At 42.3% G+C, this 14,497-nt stretch overlaps 1 protein-coding gene across 8 annotated transcripts in view; it reads right to left on the reverse strand.

Annotated features, from left to right (window-relative positions):
* The window catches only part of LOC126236693 (oxidation resistance protein 1), a 785,360-nt gene that overhangs the window by 453,645 nt on the left and 317,218 nt on the right, over positions 1–14,497 (reverse strand). For all 8 annotated transcript variants that reach the window (XM_049946190.1, XM_049946189.1, XM_049946188.1 and 5 more), the window contains one exon: positions 539–648. In XM_049946190.1, the coding sequence (XP_049802147.1) occupies positions 539–648 (110 nt within the window). The remainder of the gene's footprint in view (positions 1–538; positions 649–14,497) is intronic.

A 14,497-nucleotide genomic window follows, 5' to 3' on the forward strand; every position in this document is an offset into this window, starting at 1 on the left:
TATATACTTATAGGTTTCCAAGTAGTTCAGGTAATTTTACTTTTAGTGTTAATGCCCTGTTGGACGTTCAGAACCAATAATGTGTATACTATATCAACAAAATTAGTAAATCTACAACCACCCTGTAACTTGAACGAACGAAAACCTGCACGTTTACCTCAAAAGACAGTTTTTCGTACACAGCTTAGTTGTAGGACTTCTGAACACAGCCTGGTACACAGTGTTTCTTACAGTGAACGCACTGTATTACTTGACAAAGCAAGCCATTGCCTCGGTCCTACCAGGAACTAACACTTCCACATTACTAAGTTCAGCTGGAGTCCAGTTCCGACGCAGGGCATCAGCGTGCAGACGTATAGCGTGTGGCAGCGCTCATCTTTTAAGGCTACTGGCATCTGTACTACTGCTACATTCCCCTCTGGGTTCTCGGTCGTAAACATGACGGCGTTGCCATCCTAGCCAGATCTTAAGTTCGCTTTGCCAGGTAATACTCTAATGTTTTCCGTACAGTATTATACGTAAGAAGTGTCCGACTTACCGGATCTGGAGAGCTTGTCAACGGACTCAAAGCGGCCCTCCACTTTGGAGCGCAGCGAGTCCAAGTCGAATGGCGCCACAAAGCCATGGTCCACGCTGCGGCTCTTGCTCCTGCAACACAAACGGAAGCCGAAAGTCAGAAAGCGGCACAAATATGCAGGTCTTGTGCGTAGCGCCTCAAAATATCTCTGAAAAATCACTATTTGACACGTGAGCAGTATGTCACTTTATTAGAACTACCGGTTTTGGTAAAGCAACAGACCATCGTCACGTACAGAAAACATCAGTTACAAAACATGCGTTCAGTCATGATCATTTGTGTCTAGGCCACGTGCTTCACCCTGTAAACATATTGCCTTTTGTTGGAATCGAGCCCTTTCCTGAATTTTGATGCATTTAATGTTTAATGTTGATCTAGCTATACAGTTACGACAATTATGGAAATGTAGTTCTACCTTGAGTAAACAAATTATTCTTGTCGAACACACAAACATGTTTCGTTTAATTTTCATTGTCGCCAGTGGGTTCATTTATTTTCTGTAAAACAAGTGAAACTTTTGCATAATAATGTAGAAACTTTTGCATAATAATGTACACAGTTTTGGGATTATGGTATTAATATTCCCAACACTATTAACAAAAATTTTTAACTCAGTATCACATTGGTGTTTGTAAGGCTGTCTATCAAATGCAGTGCAGCTGATATTTTGCTCCAGTTTGTCATCTGCAATTTATCGGTTTTTATGAGTAGTGTATTACATACATGGTGATTCCGTGATGCTAATACAGAGTTTCAGTAATGATGGGGAAGTGTAAATTTATCAATTTTATGGACTTTCAGCTATCTTACTAAATCTTTTTCACACGATTTGTTTACAGCGTGCTGACACATCTTGCACGGTCTTTGGAAATAATTCAAGTAATATCTGCATACCTGAAATTTTTATATTACGTGAATACCCATTGCTGTAATTATCATTCTCCATCTTTTTCATAACAGGAAAGTGAATTCTTTTATTTAGAATTTATTTACTCAGCTAACACTTTACAACCACTTAATCATCATCGTGTGAAGTGTAGTGCCGAACAAAATCACTATCTGCAAAACGAAGCATTCATCGTCATCAGCTCGGAACATCGGAACGTAATAACTGTGTCAGTTGTGTCTTTACTCCAAGCTAGTTCTTCATTGGGTGTTGACGTGGTATGTTTTATTTGTAAGATGACACCACTATTTCACGACGAATGTTCGCAGACCTCGAGAAAAGCAGTACTGACAAACTTAAATTCCGGATTCAAAATGGAATGTTAAATACGGAGACATTCTCTAAAAACATGTATCTGAGGCACCATAAAATGCTTTTTAGATGCTCAGTATGCAATTGTTAACACTTTTCTCATTTATGAGCTTAACAAACGATTACTGATAATTTGTTCTGATTGTAACTTCGAATGTGTTTCACAAGTGATTTATACTGAATCGTACTGCGGAATATTAAGTAGTCAAAAAAAAAAAAAAAAAAAAAGTCCATGTGATTGTGCAATAAAAATGAGAAATCCAGAGAGATCCTATTCTTCTACAGTGGAGCAGCTATCATTACTTAAGGATATATTTATTCTTAAATACTGTATTTATTGCTGCGTAGTCTTAAGGCGGCCCTCGTCCACTGGATCAATGTACCACTTGTAAATGAACTTCGAAATGCACAACAGAAACGCAACATTATCAAGACGTTCCACAGGAACCTTTTAACACAGTTTGATGAGATACCAAATGCAGTTTCTAAATCTGTCAAAGCCATGAATTCGTATTCACAGTCCTAATGGAACTACTAAGAAATAAGGCATTATATGCTATTAGTCTGAAGTATGCCTTACCTCGAACAGGTAGGAATAACTTACGCCGCTCTTTTAAAGAAATGCGCGATTTTGTTCTATAGTCAAAGACAACAATGTTGCTTTGGACTGTACGCATCAGTACACATATGGACCTCACACACGAGGCACGATTATGGTCTTTCGAAATCTGATCTACATTTACATGTATACCCCACAAGATACTATGCAGTGCATAGCGGAATTTACGCTGTGCCATTGCTGATGTCTCCCTTTCTTGTTCTAGAGGTAAACGGAGCGAGCAAAAAGTGATAGTCTGTGTACAAGCCCAAGTCTCCCTTTTATTTTGTTGCTACGATATTTTCAAAAGATGAACTCTACATGCAGCAGGATCGTTCTGCCGTCTGTCGCAAATGCTGGTGCTCTGCAGTTCCTCAATAGCGTTCCGCAAAATAAGATGGTCTTCTTCCCTCCAGGAATTCCCATTTAAGCTCACAGAGCATTTCCGTAACACTCGCATACTAATCGAACCGAGCGGTACCAAGTCTAGCACCACGCCTCTGGACTGCTTCGATATCTTCCTTTAATCCGACACATTGGGGCACCCAAACGAGCAGTTCTCAACAATGAGTCACTGAAGTGTTCTGCACGCGGTTCTCGCGAAGTGTACTTCTACTTCCCAGAACACCCCCAGTAACACACAGTAGGCCATTCGCCTTCTCTACAATTGGTCATACGTGTTCGTGTTATTTGATGTCACTTCGTTATGCGTGAATATGCAATCGACGAGAAAATCAAGCAGCATACATTCAAACTATATTTGAATATTAATGGAACGTTACTCCTCTCTATCTTCCTCAACTTTAATTTATTATCGTTTAAAGCAAGCTTCGATTCATCCCACAGACATTCTGGCGAAGACGTTCTCATCAAACCAACTACCCTGACTCGACGACGGCACTTTCCCCTTTCACAACAGCGTTATCAGCAAACAGTGTCTGATGGCTGCCTATCCTATCAGACATACCGTTTGTCTACATGGAAACTAGGAACGTCCTACCGCACTTTCCGGGGGCACTCATGACGTCACCATTATCTCTGACAAGCGTCCTTCCCATCTTTCAGGACAACGTACTCGGTTCTGCTACTCATCTCGGCGGAATTTACGCCCAGGCCATCTGGGCTTCGTGTAGCTTATGTCGGGCAAGCACCATCAAAATTGGAAGTAAAAGAAGTATTTCGTTTAATACTGCGGTGCGGGCGCCTTGCAATCGGGAGAGAGAGAGAGAGAGAGAGAGAGAGAGAGAGAGAGAGAGAGAGAGAGACTTAATTATTTTTGTACGCTGAATTATTCAGTGAGCAGCTGATGCTAAGTACATCAGCGTTCACCTCTCAAACCACGCGCTCCTTCGCTTCAAACTCCTACCACATCTTGGAAACAAAACGCAGTTTCAAGTGAGTTCAATTTTGTAGAAAGCTGACTGTTCCGTAACTCATTCCCTCCAATACAGGGCCCATAAAATATTTTGTCTTCCTATCGTCAGAGGCTGATTCTTTAGTGCTTGAAGCCGCGAAAAAACATTTTCAGTTAACTTTATTCGTTACGACGATATTGCAAGAAACGTGCAGGGTATCTTACGGTCCACAGGGTGTGAGAGACAGTTCTGTGACTCGTTAAGGCACAACAAGGCCACGTGACCACCGCGAGCGTTTTAGCGGGAAATCGGGAAATGAAACAAATAAATACGAATGTATTTTCATGAACATATTTTCGTTGTAATTATTATAATAGTACCAACTGGAAATACTCTAATATTCTGGCCTTGCTTTTGTATAATTGTGACGCCTGTATTCATTGAAGCGTAATACACAGAACTGGCATGGAAACTGTACGTTGACAAAAATGCGACAGCGAAATATCGCTCTCTTTGCAATAACACGTTATTGTTATTGTATTTATTCTGTAATATGCTATTGAAGAATGCCGTAAAATAAAAACTAATCGACGTAATAATAAACGCCCAAGTATTAAACGAATCTTTTTTTTATCTCTCCTATTCATTAAACCCAATTGTATAGTGAAAATTTATACACTCGAGTAACAGAAGTTAAACGCTATGTGATAGGCTTTTAAAGCAAAATGTTTTCGCAGGTTGTTCATTATAAAATTTTCTCTGGTATTGCCCGCTTTACAGGCCCAGCCTAGGGGCCTAAACAACCCGAGTACAGCCCTTCTACTCACCATTACAGTTCAAACGTCTTAGAGCCAATCACATATTCAAGGACTTATTCCGTACGCTCACCACTGTGTTTACAGTCCACAGTGAGATGTGGTGTCTAACTCCTTCCGGTGCTCTAGACATACGCAAAGCGCCTGTAGGCCTGCATCCGCAGTTCGTAGGATAATATTGAATAATAATGACTAGGTTTTCACTTAAGTACTTTTTTGTCGTGTGAAATTAAGTGAAATAGGTCAAGAAGGCATTACCAACTTAGTTCTATAAGAAAATCAGGACAGGAAGTGGAACTAGAGACATCAGAGGAGTAACTCGGAAATGATTCTCGTTAGTCCACTAAGTCCGAGAATAAGCTTATGCCTCCTCTATTACATGGCAAAAACCATTCGGCAAGATCAATGGGCGGAAAATTCAAGTCTTCAAATAAACTGGCATTCACTAGGCAGAATGAAGGTGACGTGACAAGATACTCTTGGTTTATGGGAAGTTGTGAAACAACTGCCTACCACTTTTTCTGTTTGAATTGAACATAACTGACGAAAGAAACCTCAGAAGTAATATGAAATTACGAATGAGAGGAGTCTATGAACATGTTGATCGTGTTGTGTAGCTGGCAACGTAGGAACATTTTTAACCAAGGTTAGAAGGCTGGTGAAAGCTGCTTGTTACGAGCACATTTAAGAGCGAGAAAGCTACTGCAGATATCAATCTCTAGAACATTTTGACCTCTGCCAATGCTAATAGATTTTGATAAAGCAATGTGTCTGAAGTACCAAGAAAATTTGAAATATGTCATGGAAGAGGCTTTTGATATTAACAAGCTTCAAATGATGACCAGTAGATTGACTCTGGATTTGCTGAAACATCTTGCGCAGTATTAGAATGGGAGTGTCTAGCTCACAAATTTAACCCTGAGAAGACAGCAAGAGAACTGTCCGGTAAACTTTGACATGGGATGCAGAAGAAAATGCTTGAAGAGAGATAGGCGTGCTTAAAAAGACCAAAACCTATTGAAGACCTTGAAAGTATGCTACCAAGCGTTTTTAATAGAAACACTATATGCTCAAGGCCTTGGAAGAGGAAATACGAAAAAGTAAGAAGAATCCAGATACTGCGTCACATACGCGAAGATGGATCTTTCGAAATAACAGATCACATTCTAGGAAGAAGTTGAAGAAAATTCACAAAACATTTTCCAGATGCTACTGCTTAGCTGCATATTAACAACATCAGTGAAACAGCAACAGAGCCAAGATAACACGTTACAAGGTGGTGCTCCTTTCCTAAATCAATTTTTCTAAGGATGGAATACGATAATAAGCGAAAACCGATAGCCATAAAGTATCTACTGTTATATTCGGCGTGGAAAGTGTCAGTTGTGTGCTCGGGCAGCTTTACGCCATGTGTGCGCTAATCTGAAACTCGGTAATCACAGCCAATCCGCGTATCAGGCGTGTGGGTGGTGGCTACAGTTAATCGGCTCTGTTACGATAAACGACGCGTCCACCAGTGCTGGGCCTACAGCACGCTGCCTGATGAGACGACTGAACTGTCGTCGTCTTCTGTGGCAACACATTTTCCCGAAAAATGTATTATAGGACGAAGTGGCGCTGCAGTCGAGGTATTGCATTCTCATTCAGGAGGAACTAGGTTCAAATTCTCGTGCAGCCATCCAGATTGAAGTCCCCCTTGCTTTCCCTGTATCATCTTAAACGAATCTCGTGCTCACAGTTATTTTGTTATGTAGCGTTCCCTTTCGTTGTTAAGAATCACTTTAACCTTTTATTCTTTGTACCTCACTTAACGTTTTTTACGGTAATTTTTTATTTTGTTTACATTTTGTTATACCATATGCTTTCTGCGGTCGTGAGCGCTAATAAACATGAAGTAGTGGATCCTCACCCAAACAGTAATATACAATATGTGATCAAAAGTAAACGGACATCCCCAAAAAACAAACGTTTTTCTTATTAGGTGCACTGTGCTACCACCTACTGCCAGGTATTCCACATCAGCGACCTCAGTAGTCATGAGACATCGTGAGAGAGCAGAATGGGGTGCTCCGCGGAACTCGCCGACTTCGTAGTTGGGTGATTGGGTGTCAGTAGTGTCATACGTGTGCACGCGAGATTTCCACACTCCTAAACATCCCTAGGTCCACTGTTTCCGATGTGATAGTGAAGTGGAAACGTGAAGGGATACGTACAGCACAAAAGTGTACAGGCCGACCTCGTCCGTTGACTGACAAGAGACCTTCGATAGCTGAAGAGGGTCGCAATGTGTAATAGGCAGACAGCTATCCAGACCACCACACAGGAATTCCAAACTACATCAGGATCCGCTACAAGTACAATGAGAATTAGGCGGGAGGCGAGAAAACTTGGATTTCATGGTCGAGCGGCTGCTCATAAGCCACACATCACGCGGGTAAGTGCCAAACGACTGCTCGCTTGGTGTAAGGAGCGTAAACATTGGACGACTGAATAGTGGAAAAAAACGTTGTGTCGAGTGACGAATCACGGTATACAATGTGGCGATCCGATGGCAGGGTGTGGGTATGGTGAATGTTCGGTGAACGTCATCTGCCAGCGTGTGTAGTGCCAACAGTAAAATTCGGAGGCGGTGGTGTTATAGCGTGATCATGTTTCTCATGGAGGGGGCTTGCACCCCTTATTGTTTTACGTGGCACTGTCACAGGACTGGCCTACATTGATGTTTGAAGCACCTTCTTGCTTCCCACTGTTGAAGAGCAATTCGGGGATGGTGATTGCATCTTTCAACACGATCTAGCACCTGTTCATAATACACGACCTGCGGCGGAGTGGTTACACGACAATAACATCCCTGTAATGGACTGGCTTGTACGGAGTCCTGACCTGAATCCTATGGAACACCTTTAGGATGTTTTGGAAAGCCGACTTCGTGCCAAGCCCCACCGACTGACATCGACACCTCTACTCAGTGCAGCACTCAGTGAAGAATGGGCTGCCATTCCCCAAGTAATCTTCCAGCAACTGATTGAACGTATGCCTGGGAGAGTGGAAGCTATCATCAAAGCTAAGGGTGGGCCAACACCATATTGAATTCCAGCTTACCGATGGAGGGCGCCACGAACTTTAATGTCATTTTCAGCCAGGTGTCCGGATACTTTTGATCACATAGTGCACATAGACTCATTACGTCGGCACGCTCGAACCAGTACCAGAGAGCTACTTCATGTCTGTGGATTGCTGTAACAGTTACTTAGTTCAACCTCCCTGGTCGAGTATAGAAATTCTATTTTTTGTCAGTGAAGAGGATATGTGCTGGACAGCTCTAAGCGGAAGTTTTAATTTAGTTCTGGATATTTCTAAGTGCATACTACGTTGGGCGAATGCAATGCTGAATTTCTGCCTTTGCGGTTACGCGCGCGACTAATTTTGTTTGTTAGCAGAAAACAAACCGTGTTTTTGCGCGCAAACAATTGTTTCTTTTTACCTCTTGTTGTTCATATCCGCGCTATATTCACCGCAAATAATTTTGGTCACCGTTTCAAGTAGCTTGAAGAAAGACAATTAATTTCTTACTTCATTCCCGTACTAAATGCGCGCTGCTGAGGATAACTAAAAGTAACGCATTATTGATATAGCCGTCGAAACATTTCAACGTTTTCCACTGCGCTTACGTACTTTTGTCGTTGTTACAAAGAACGATGGTGACTAGAACGGAATTAGATGGCACCATTGCCTGAAATCATCTGGTTAACTACGGAACATCTATATCCATACGGTGAAATGGGGATTTAAAGCCCGCCTACAGAGAGTCGAATTCGTCGTCTTAAAAATAGACCTATCTTGCTCTGTACTGCGTCCTGGATGAGCAATGAGTACGGCGTGGATTGATTTCAAAACATACAACCTAATTAACAGATACTTCAGAATCTAACATTGTCTCAACAGAATCTTAAAACAATGTAGGAGCTACAGTTCACTTCATCAGAAACAGATGCGCTGAGTAGGAACTAATTATACGAATGTCGATTCTCATAGCTACTGCAGAAAGGCACTTCCAAAGCTTTTGTAAAGCTTTAGTAATACAAAAGTCTTGTTAAAACCTGAAGCTTCGCGCTCTGCCTAGAAGCATCTACTACAGTTAGTTCCAATCCAGACAAATATTTAGAACTGTAGCGGTAATTTCAGATTATCATATTAGACCCTTTACAGCATGAAAAGGATGATTCAGACACATGTTGAGCGAAGTATGCATGAGAAAAATTTAAACTGAAATTATAATAAAAAATACATTTTTTTCTACGGAGAAGAGTGAGTCCTACGTTATACAAATTATTTACTTAGTAAAGACCACCTATGAGCTATAGGATCTGAAGATAGCCGAGAATGTAATTTCATCTAAAACAAAAAGTGTATGTAACTAACTATATCACCAAGCAGCGTGCGTCAAGGTGCCTTTTTTTTTAACAAATTAACATGTTCGTTCATACACTATACAGGCTTCTTTGCCGAATAAAAAATTACACAAAATTTTACTCTCTCCTGCGCCAAAAATATATTCATCATTTGAGAGAGTACGTAAAATCACGTATTACATTCCATTTTGCCGTCGGTTTATGAACTTAAGACTAAAATTTCTGCTCTGGTAAACACATTTTCTTTGTTCGCAGAAAGCTATAGAATGCACTCCATCCGTGGAGCTGTTTCTTAGTGTTTCTCTAAGTGTTTGGAATACGGATCTCCTACACACACATAAATTAATTCTGTTTGTATTACCAAAAACATCTGCTACAAGTGCAACTCATGTAGAATTGCTTTCGACGAAAAGTATTTTTTCAGCTTCTTATTCCATTTTGATCACGTGATAGGCAGTATACTATGAAAACACTACAGCTTGCACATGCAAACCCATGAAGAATGATTAGTCCTGTGACGGATCTTTATTCCACTTCGTTATCTGTGGCAGCCGTAAGAATTTAATAACCTATGTTGTCGCTGAAGGCGAGCGGTAGAGTTCGGAGTTCTGATCTGCAGCCTCAGTTGCGGACTGCTTAACAGAGGCAAATATCAAATAGGAACTAGCCCAGAAAGGGCACACTTCTGTCGAAGCACTTAGTAGAACGGCCACCCTGAGTATTAACTGAAATTTTATGTACGCATTGTTCAATGAAGATTAACGATATGCCCATTTAACAGTGAAGCGTCAGCGAAGGCGACCAAAAGTGTTTGAATTATACACTACTGGCCATTACAATTTCTACACCACGAAGATGACGTGCTACAGACGCGAAATTTAACCGACAGGAAGAAGATGCTGTGATATTCAAATGATTAGCTTTTCAGAGCATTCACACAAGGCTGGCGCCGGTGGCGACACCTACAACGTGCTGACATGAGGAAAGGTTCCAACCGATTTCTCACACACATATAGCAGTTGACCGTCGTTGCCTGGTGAAACCTTGTTGCGATGCCTCGTATGAGGAGGAGAAATGCGTACCATTACGTTTCCGACTTTGATAAAGGTCGGATTGTAGCCTATCGCGATTGTGGTTTATCGTTTCGCGACATTGCTGCTCGCGTTGGTCGAGATCCAATGACTGTTAGAATAATATGGGAATCAATGGGTTCAGGAGGGTAGTACAGAACGTCGTGCTGGATCCCAACGGCCTCGTATCACTAACAGTCGAGATGACAGGCATCTTATCCGCATGGCTGTAACGGATTGTGCAGCCACGTCTCGATCCCTCAGTCAACAGATGGGGACGTTTGCAAGACAACAACCATCTGCACGAATAGTTCGACGACGTTTGCAGCAGCATGGACTATCAGCTCGGAGACCATGGCTGCGGTTACCCTTGACGCTGCATCATACAGGAGCGCCTGCGATGGTGCACTCAACGACGAACCTGGGTGAACGAATGGCAAAACGTCATTTTTTCGGATGAATCCAGGTTCTGTTTACAGCATCATGACGGTCGCATCCGTGTTTGGCGACATCGCGGTGAACACACATTGGAAGCGTGTATTTGTCATCGCCATACTGACTTATCACCCGGCGTGATGGTATGGGGTGCCATTGGTTACACGTTTCTGTCACCTGTTGTTCGCATTGACGGCACTTTGAACAGTGGATGTTACATTTCAGTTGTGTTACGACCAGTGGCTCTACCCTTCATTCGATCCCTGCGAAACCCAACATTTCAGCAGGATAATGTACGACCACATGTTGCAGGTCCTGTACGGGCCTTTCTAGACACAGAAAATTTTCTACTGCTGGCCAGCCAGCACATTCTCCAGATCTCTCACCAATTGAAAACGTCTGGTCAATGGTGGCCGAGCAACTGGCTCGTCACAATACGCCAGTCACTACTCTTGATGCACTGTGGTATCGTGTAGAAGCTGCATGGGCAGCTGTACCTGTACACGCCATCCGAGCTCTGTTTGACTCAATGCCCAGGTGTATCAAGACCGTTATTACGGCCGGAAGTGGTTGTTCTGGGTACTGATTTCTCTGGATCTATGCACCCAAATTGCGTGAAAATTTAATCACATGTCAGTTGTAGTATAATCTATTTGTTCAATGAATACCCGTTAATCACCCGTATTTCGTCTTGGTGTAGCAATTTTAATGGCCAGTAGTGTATCGTGAATAGCTTATTTTAAGGTTAGTTCAACATGGAGAGTCAGTGCAATACCACCACAGGGCATGTAGATATCTTACAAGCGATTTTGTAGGCACATGTTAGCAATCTACCCCCACCAACTGAAACGTCTTCATGCTCCATAGGTGCATGCCAAGGCCATTTGCAGACAACTGTCCAGCTTTACCGTAATCTAACGTGCACTGATGGATGGTTCTCTAAATTGCGCCTTTCGGTTATGTGTTTAATGACTATCAACGACTGTAACGAACGAAACATGGAATGAGAAGTGCGCCGTTCGCTATCTCTGAAAATTGTTTCAGAGACTGACGTAATGGGGCCTTCTCCGGCTCTCCCCTTTCCTACACTTCATCCGGGAGAACGCTATCAATGTAGGCCAATTTTTTTCTGATTAATCATAGGTTATTATTGAATGATAGATAAAGCTTATGTCCAACCAGTAGTTAGCACTGAACTCTCCTTGTTAAAGTTTTGAAACGCCTCTAATGCTAGAGGAAGACGCTATGCAGGAAAAGCTAACACGGAAAGAAACGAAAACTCTTTAGTGTTGTTAACGATGCGTGGTAACTTACAAATGACGACAGCTGTTGTTACGCGAGGAGGGGGGCGATTTGCTTCGAGCAGTAGGTCACGGATCTAATTAATTGCACGTTGTATGATGTGGGTCAGGGCTGGAGATGTTTTGGCGCTGAGGATTAAACTGGCAATAAGCGACAGACAGTAGGTTCAGCGGTGGCGCCTGCTGTTCCGCAGCAGTCCGTGACTGTTTTGTAACTAGGCGGATACACGCGATGCCGTGTCTGACGGTCAGCCTCTGTGGCACTGGCGCTGCCAAGGGGGGAGCCGCTGCAAAGGGAACGAGCGCTCAATAATCTAAACAGGAACCAGCTCGACAGCCTATGCAAAACAGCCCCGGTGGACCTGTAAAAAAGGGTACAGAGAGTACTTTATCCTCTTTTAGCTTCCTGAAATTCTTCCACAGTTCTGCTATTTGCCTGCAGTTATTTTGACAAACGCCACTGAAATTATGTAATCCGAGCGCAGATCTGGAACCTGCTAATTCCAAATATCAGTCCGAATCAAAGGAAGACAGGCAATAATTGGACAGGAGCCAAAGGCTTCGCCTTGAGCTTATCTAGTGAATGTCCGAGTAAATGTTTAATAGAACTCTAAGAGATCTCCGAAAGCGGAACTAAGGCTATTTAAAAATAATCTGACCAATTCCGAAAAAAAAAATACGAGTATATCAAATTCACGGTATAATTGGAAGACCAGTTCTTCCCTTGCATTATGTGCGAACGGAGTATGACAGGGGCCATGGGCGGAAGCAGGGTCGGGTATCATGAACCATGGACCTTACCGAGGTGGTGTGGTACGACTTGCCTGCCCGCATCGATACGGATTGCCGTACAGTAGGTGCCACCACAACAGAGGTGAGAGGCCAGACAAAGATGTGGTTCCTGAAGAGGCGCAAGCAGCCTTTTCTGTAGTCTCATGGCAACAATCTGTATGATCTAACTGATCTGGCCTTGTAATGTTAGTGACCATCGCCTTGCTGTGCTGGTACTTTGGATGACAAAGCAAGTGGAAACTAATAGCGTCATTTTTCCCGAGGGCATGCAGCTCCACTGTACGGTTACATGATTGATGGCATCATTTTTGATAAAACAGTCCCCCGCTCAGATCTCCGGGTGGGAACTACTCACGAGGATACCCGGCCAAACAAAACTGGAATTCTGCGGAGAGTGGAATGTTAGATCCATAAATCGGGAAGAAAGATAAGAGAATTTAAAAGCGAAAATGGATAGTCTGAGTACATAGTGGGAATGTGGTGAAATGTGGTGGTAAGAAGAATAAGGCTTCAAGTTACTTGAGTACAGCGTTGTAAATACGAAGTCAATTAATGGGTAACGTAGGAATGGGTCTAGCACTGAAAACAGGAATGTGGCTAAGCTATTAACAACACAGTGAATGCATTGTTGTAACCAAGATGAAAACAAAGCCAATACCCATCGCCGAAGTTTGTATACGAACCAGCTCCGAAAATGGAGAAACTGGAAGAATGTAACATGAGACAGAAGAAATTATTCAAATGAAGCTGAAAAAAGTTTGAGTCGGATTGATGACTTAAATTCCGTAGTAGGAAAAAGCATGAAAAGAAAAAAGAAGATAGGAAGAGACCAAGGGATGGAGCACGAAACAAAGTAAGCCGCCTGGCAGAATTTTGCACGCAGCATAATTTAATCATCGTGACAAATTCTTGGTTTAAATAGCGCGAAAGAACCTTGTGTACGTGGAAGAGAACTGGAGACACAGAAATGTAAATAACGTAGATAACAATAACACAGAATTCGAAACAGATACTAAAATGCAAAATGTTTCCAGGGGAGATGTGCACTGACCATAGTTTATGGGTTATGAACTGCAGGTTAAAACTGAAGAAACTGCAAGAAGGTAGGAATTTAAGGTATACGTCGTGGATAAATTGAAGGGACCAGAGGTCGTTTGGAGTATCAAAGGGAGCGTTAGACAAAGATTGTCGAACAAGGGAAGGAGCACAAAAGACGACGAATGGGTAGCTTAGAGATGAAATAATGAAGGCAGCCTAGGATCACAAAGGTATGAAGACAAAGAGCACAGCAGGAATCCTTGGATAATGCACAAGGAATTGAATTTGATTTACGAAATAAATGCTTCAAATGAAACAAGTGAGAGAATACAGGCATCAAAAAGTTTGACGCAAAATGCAAAATGGCTTAGCAGTAACGGTAGAGGACAAATGTTAAGGGTGCAGAAGGACGTATGACTGGAGGAAAAATACTTGCTGCCTACAGTAAAATTAGAAAGCTCTTTGAAGAAAAGAGTAGCAAATGCAGGAGTATTAAGAGTTCAGATGGCAAGCGAGTGGTACGCAAAGAAGGGAAGGCTGAAAGCTGTAAAGAGTGCACGGAAGGGCTATACAAGCAAACGAACTTTAAGACACTATGGAAAGGGAAGAAACATGTATTTAGATGAGTTAGATTATACGATACGGCGAGAATAATGTGACCGAGCACTGAAAGACCCGAGTCGAAACGAGGCCCCTGTAGTACATGACAGTCCGTCAGAATGATTGAGATCCATGGAAGAGACAGCCAGGACCGAACTATTCCACATCATGCGCAAGATTAGAGTGAAGCATAGTATCCTTATACTTTAAGAAGAATGTAATAATGCCAATTCCAAACAGATCTAG

This window comes from Schistocerca nitens, chromosome 2 (genome assembly GCF_023898315.1).
Source record: "Schistocerca nitens isolate TAMUIC-IGC-003100 chromosome 2, iqSchNite1.1, whole genome shotgun sequence".
NCBI lineage: Eukaryota > Metazoa > Arthropoda > Insecta > Orthoptera > Acrididae > Schistocerca > Schistocerca nitens.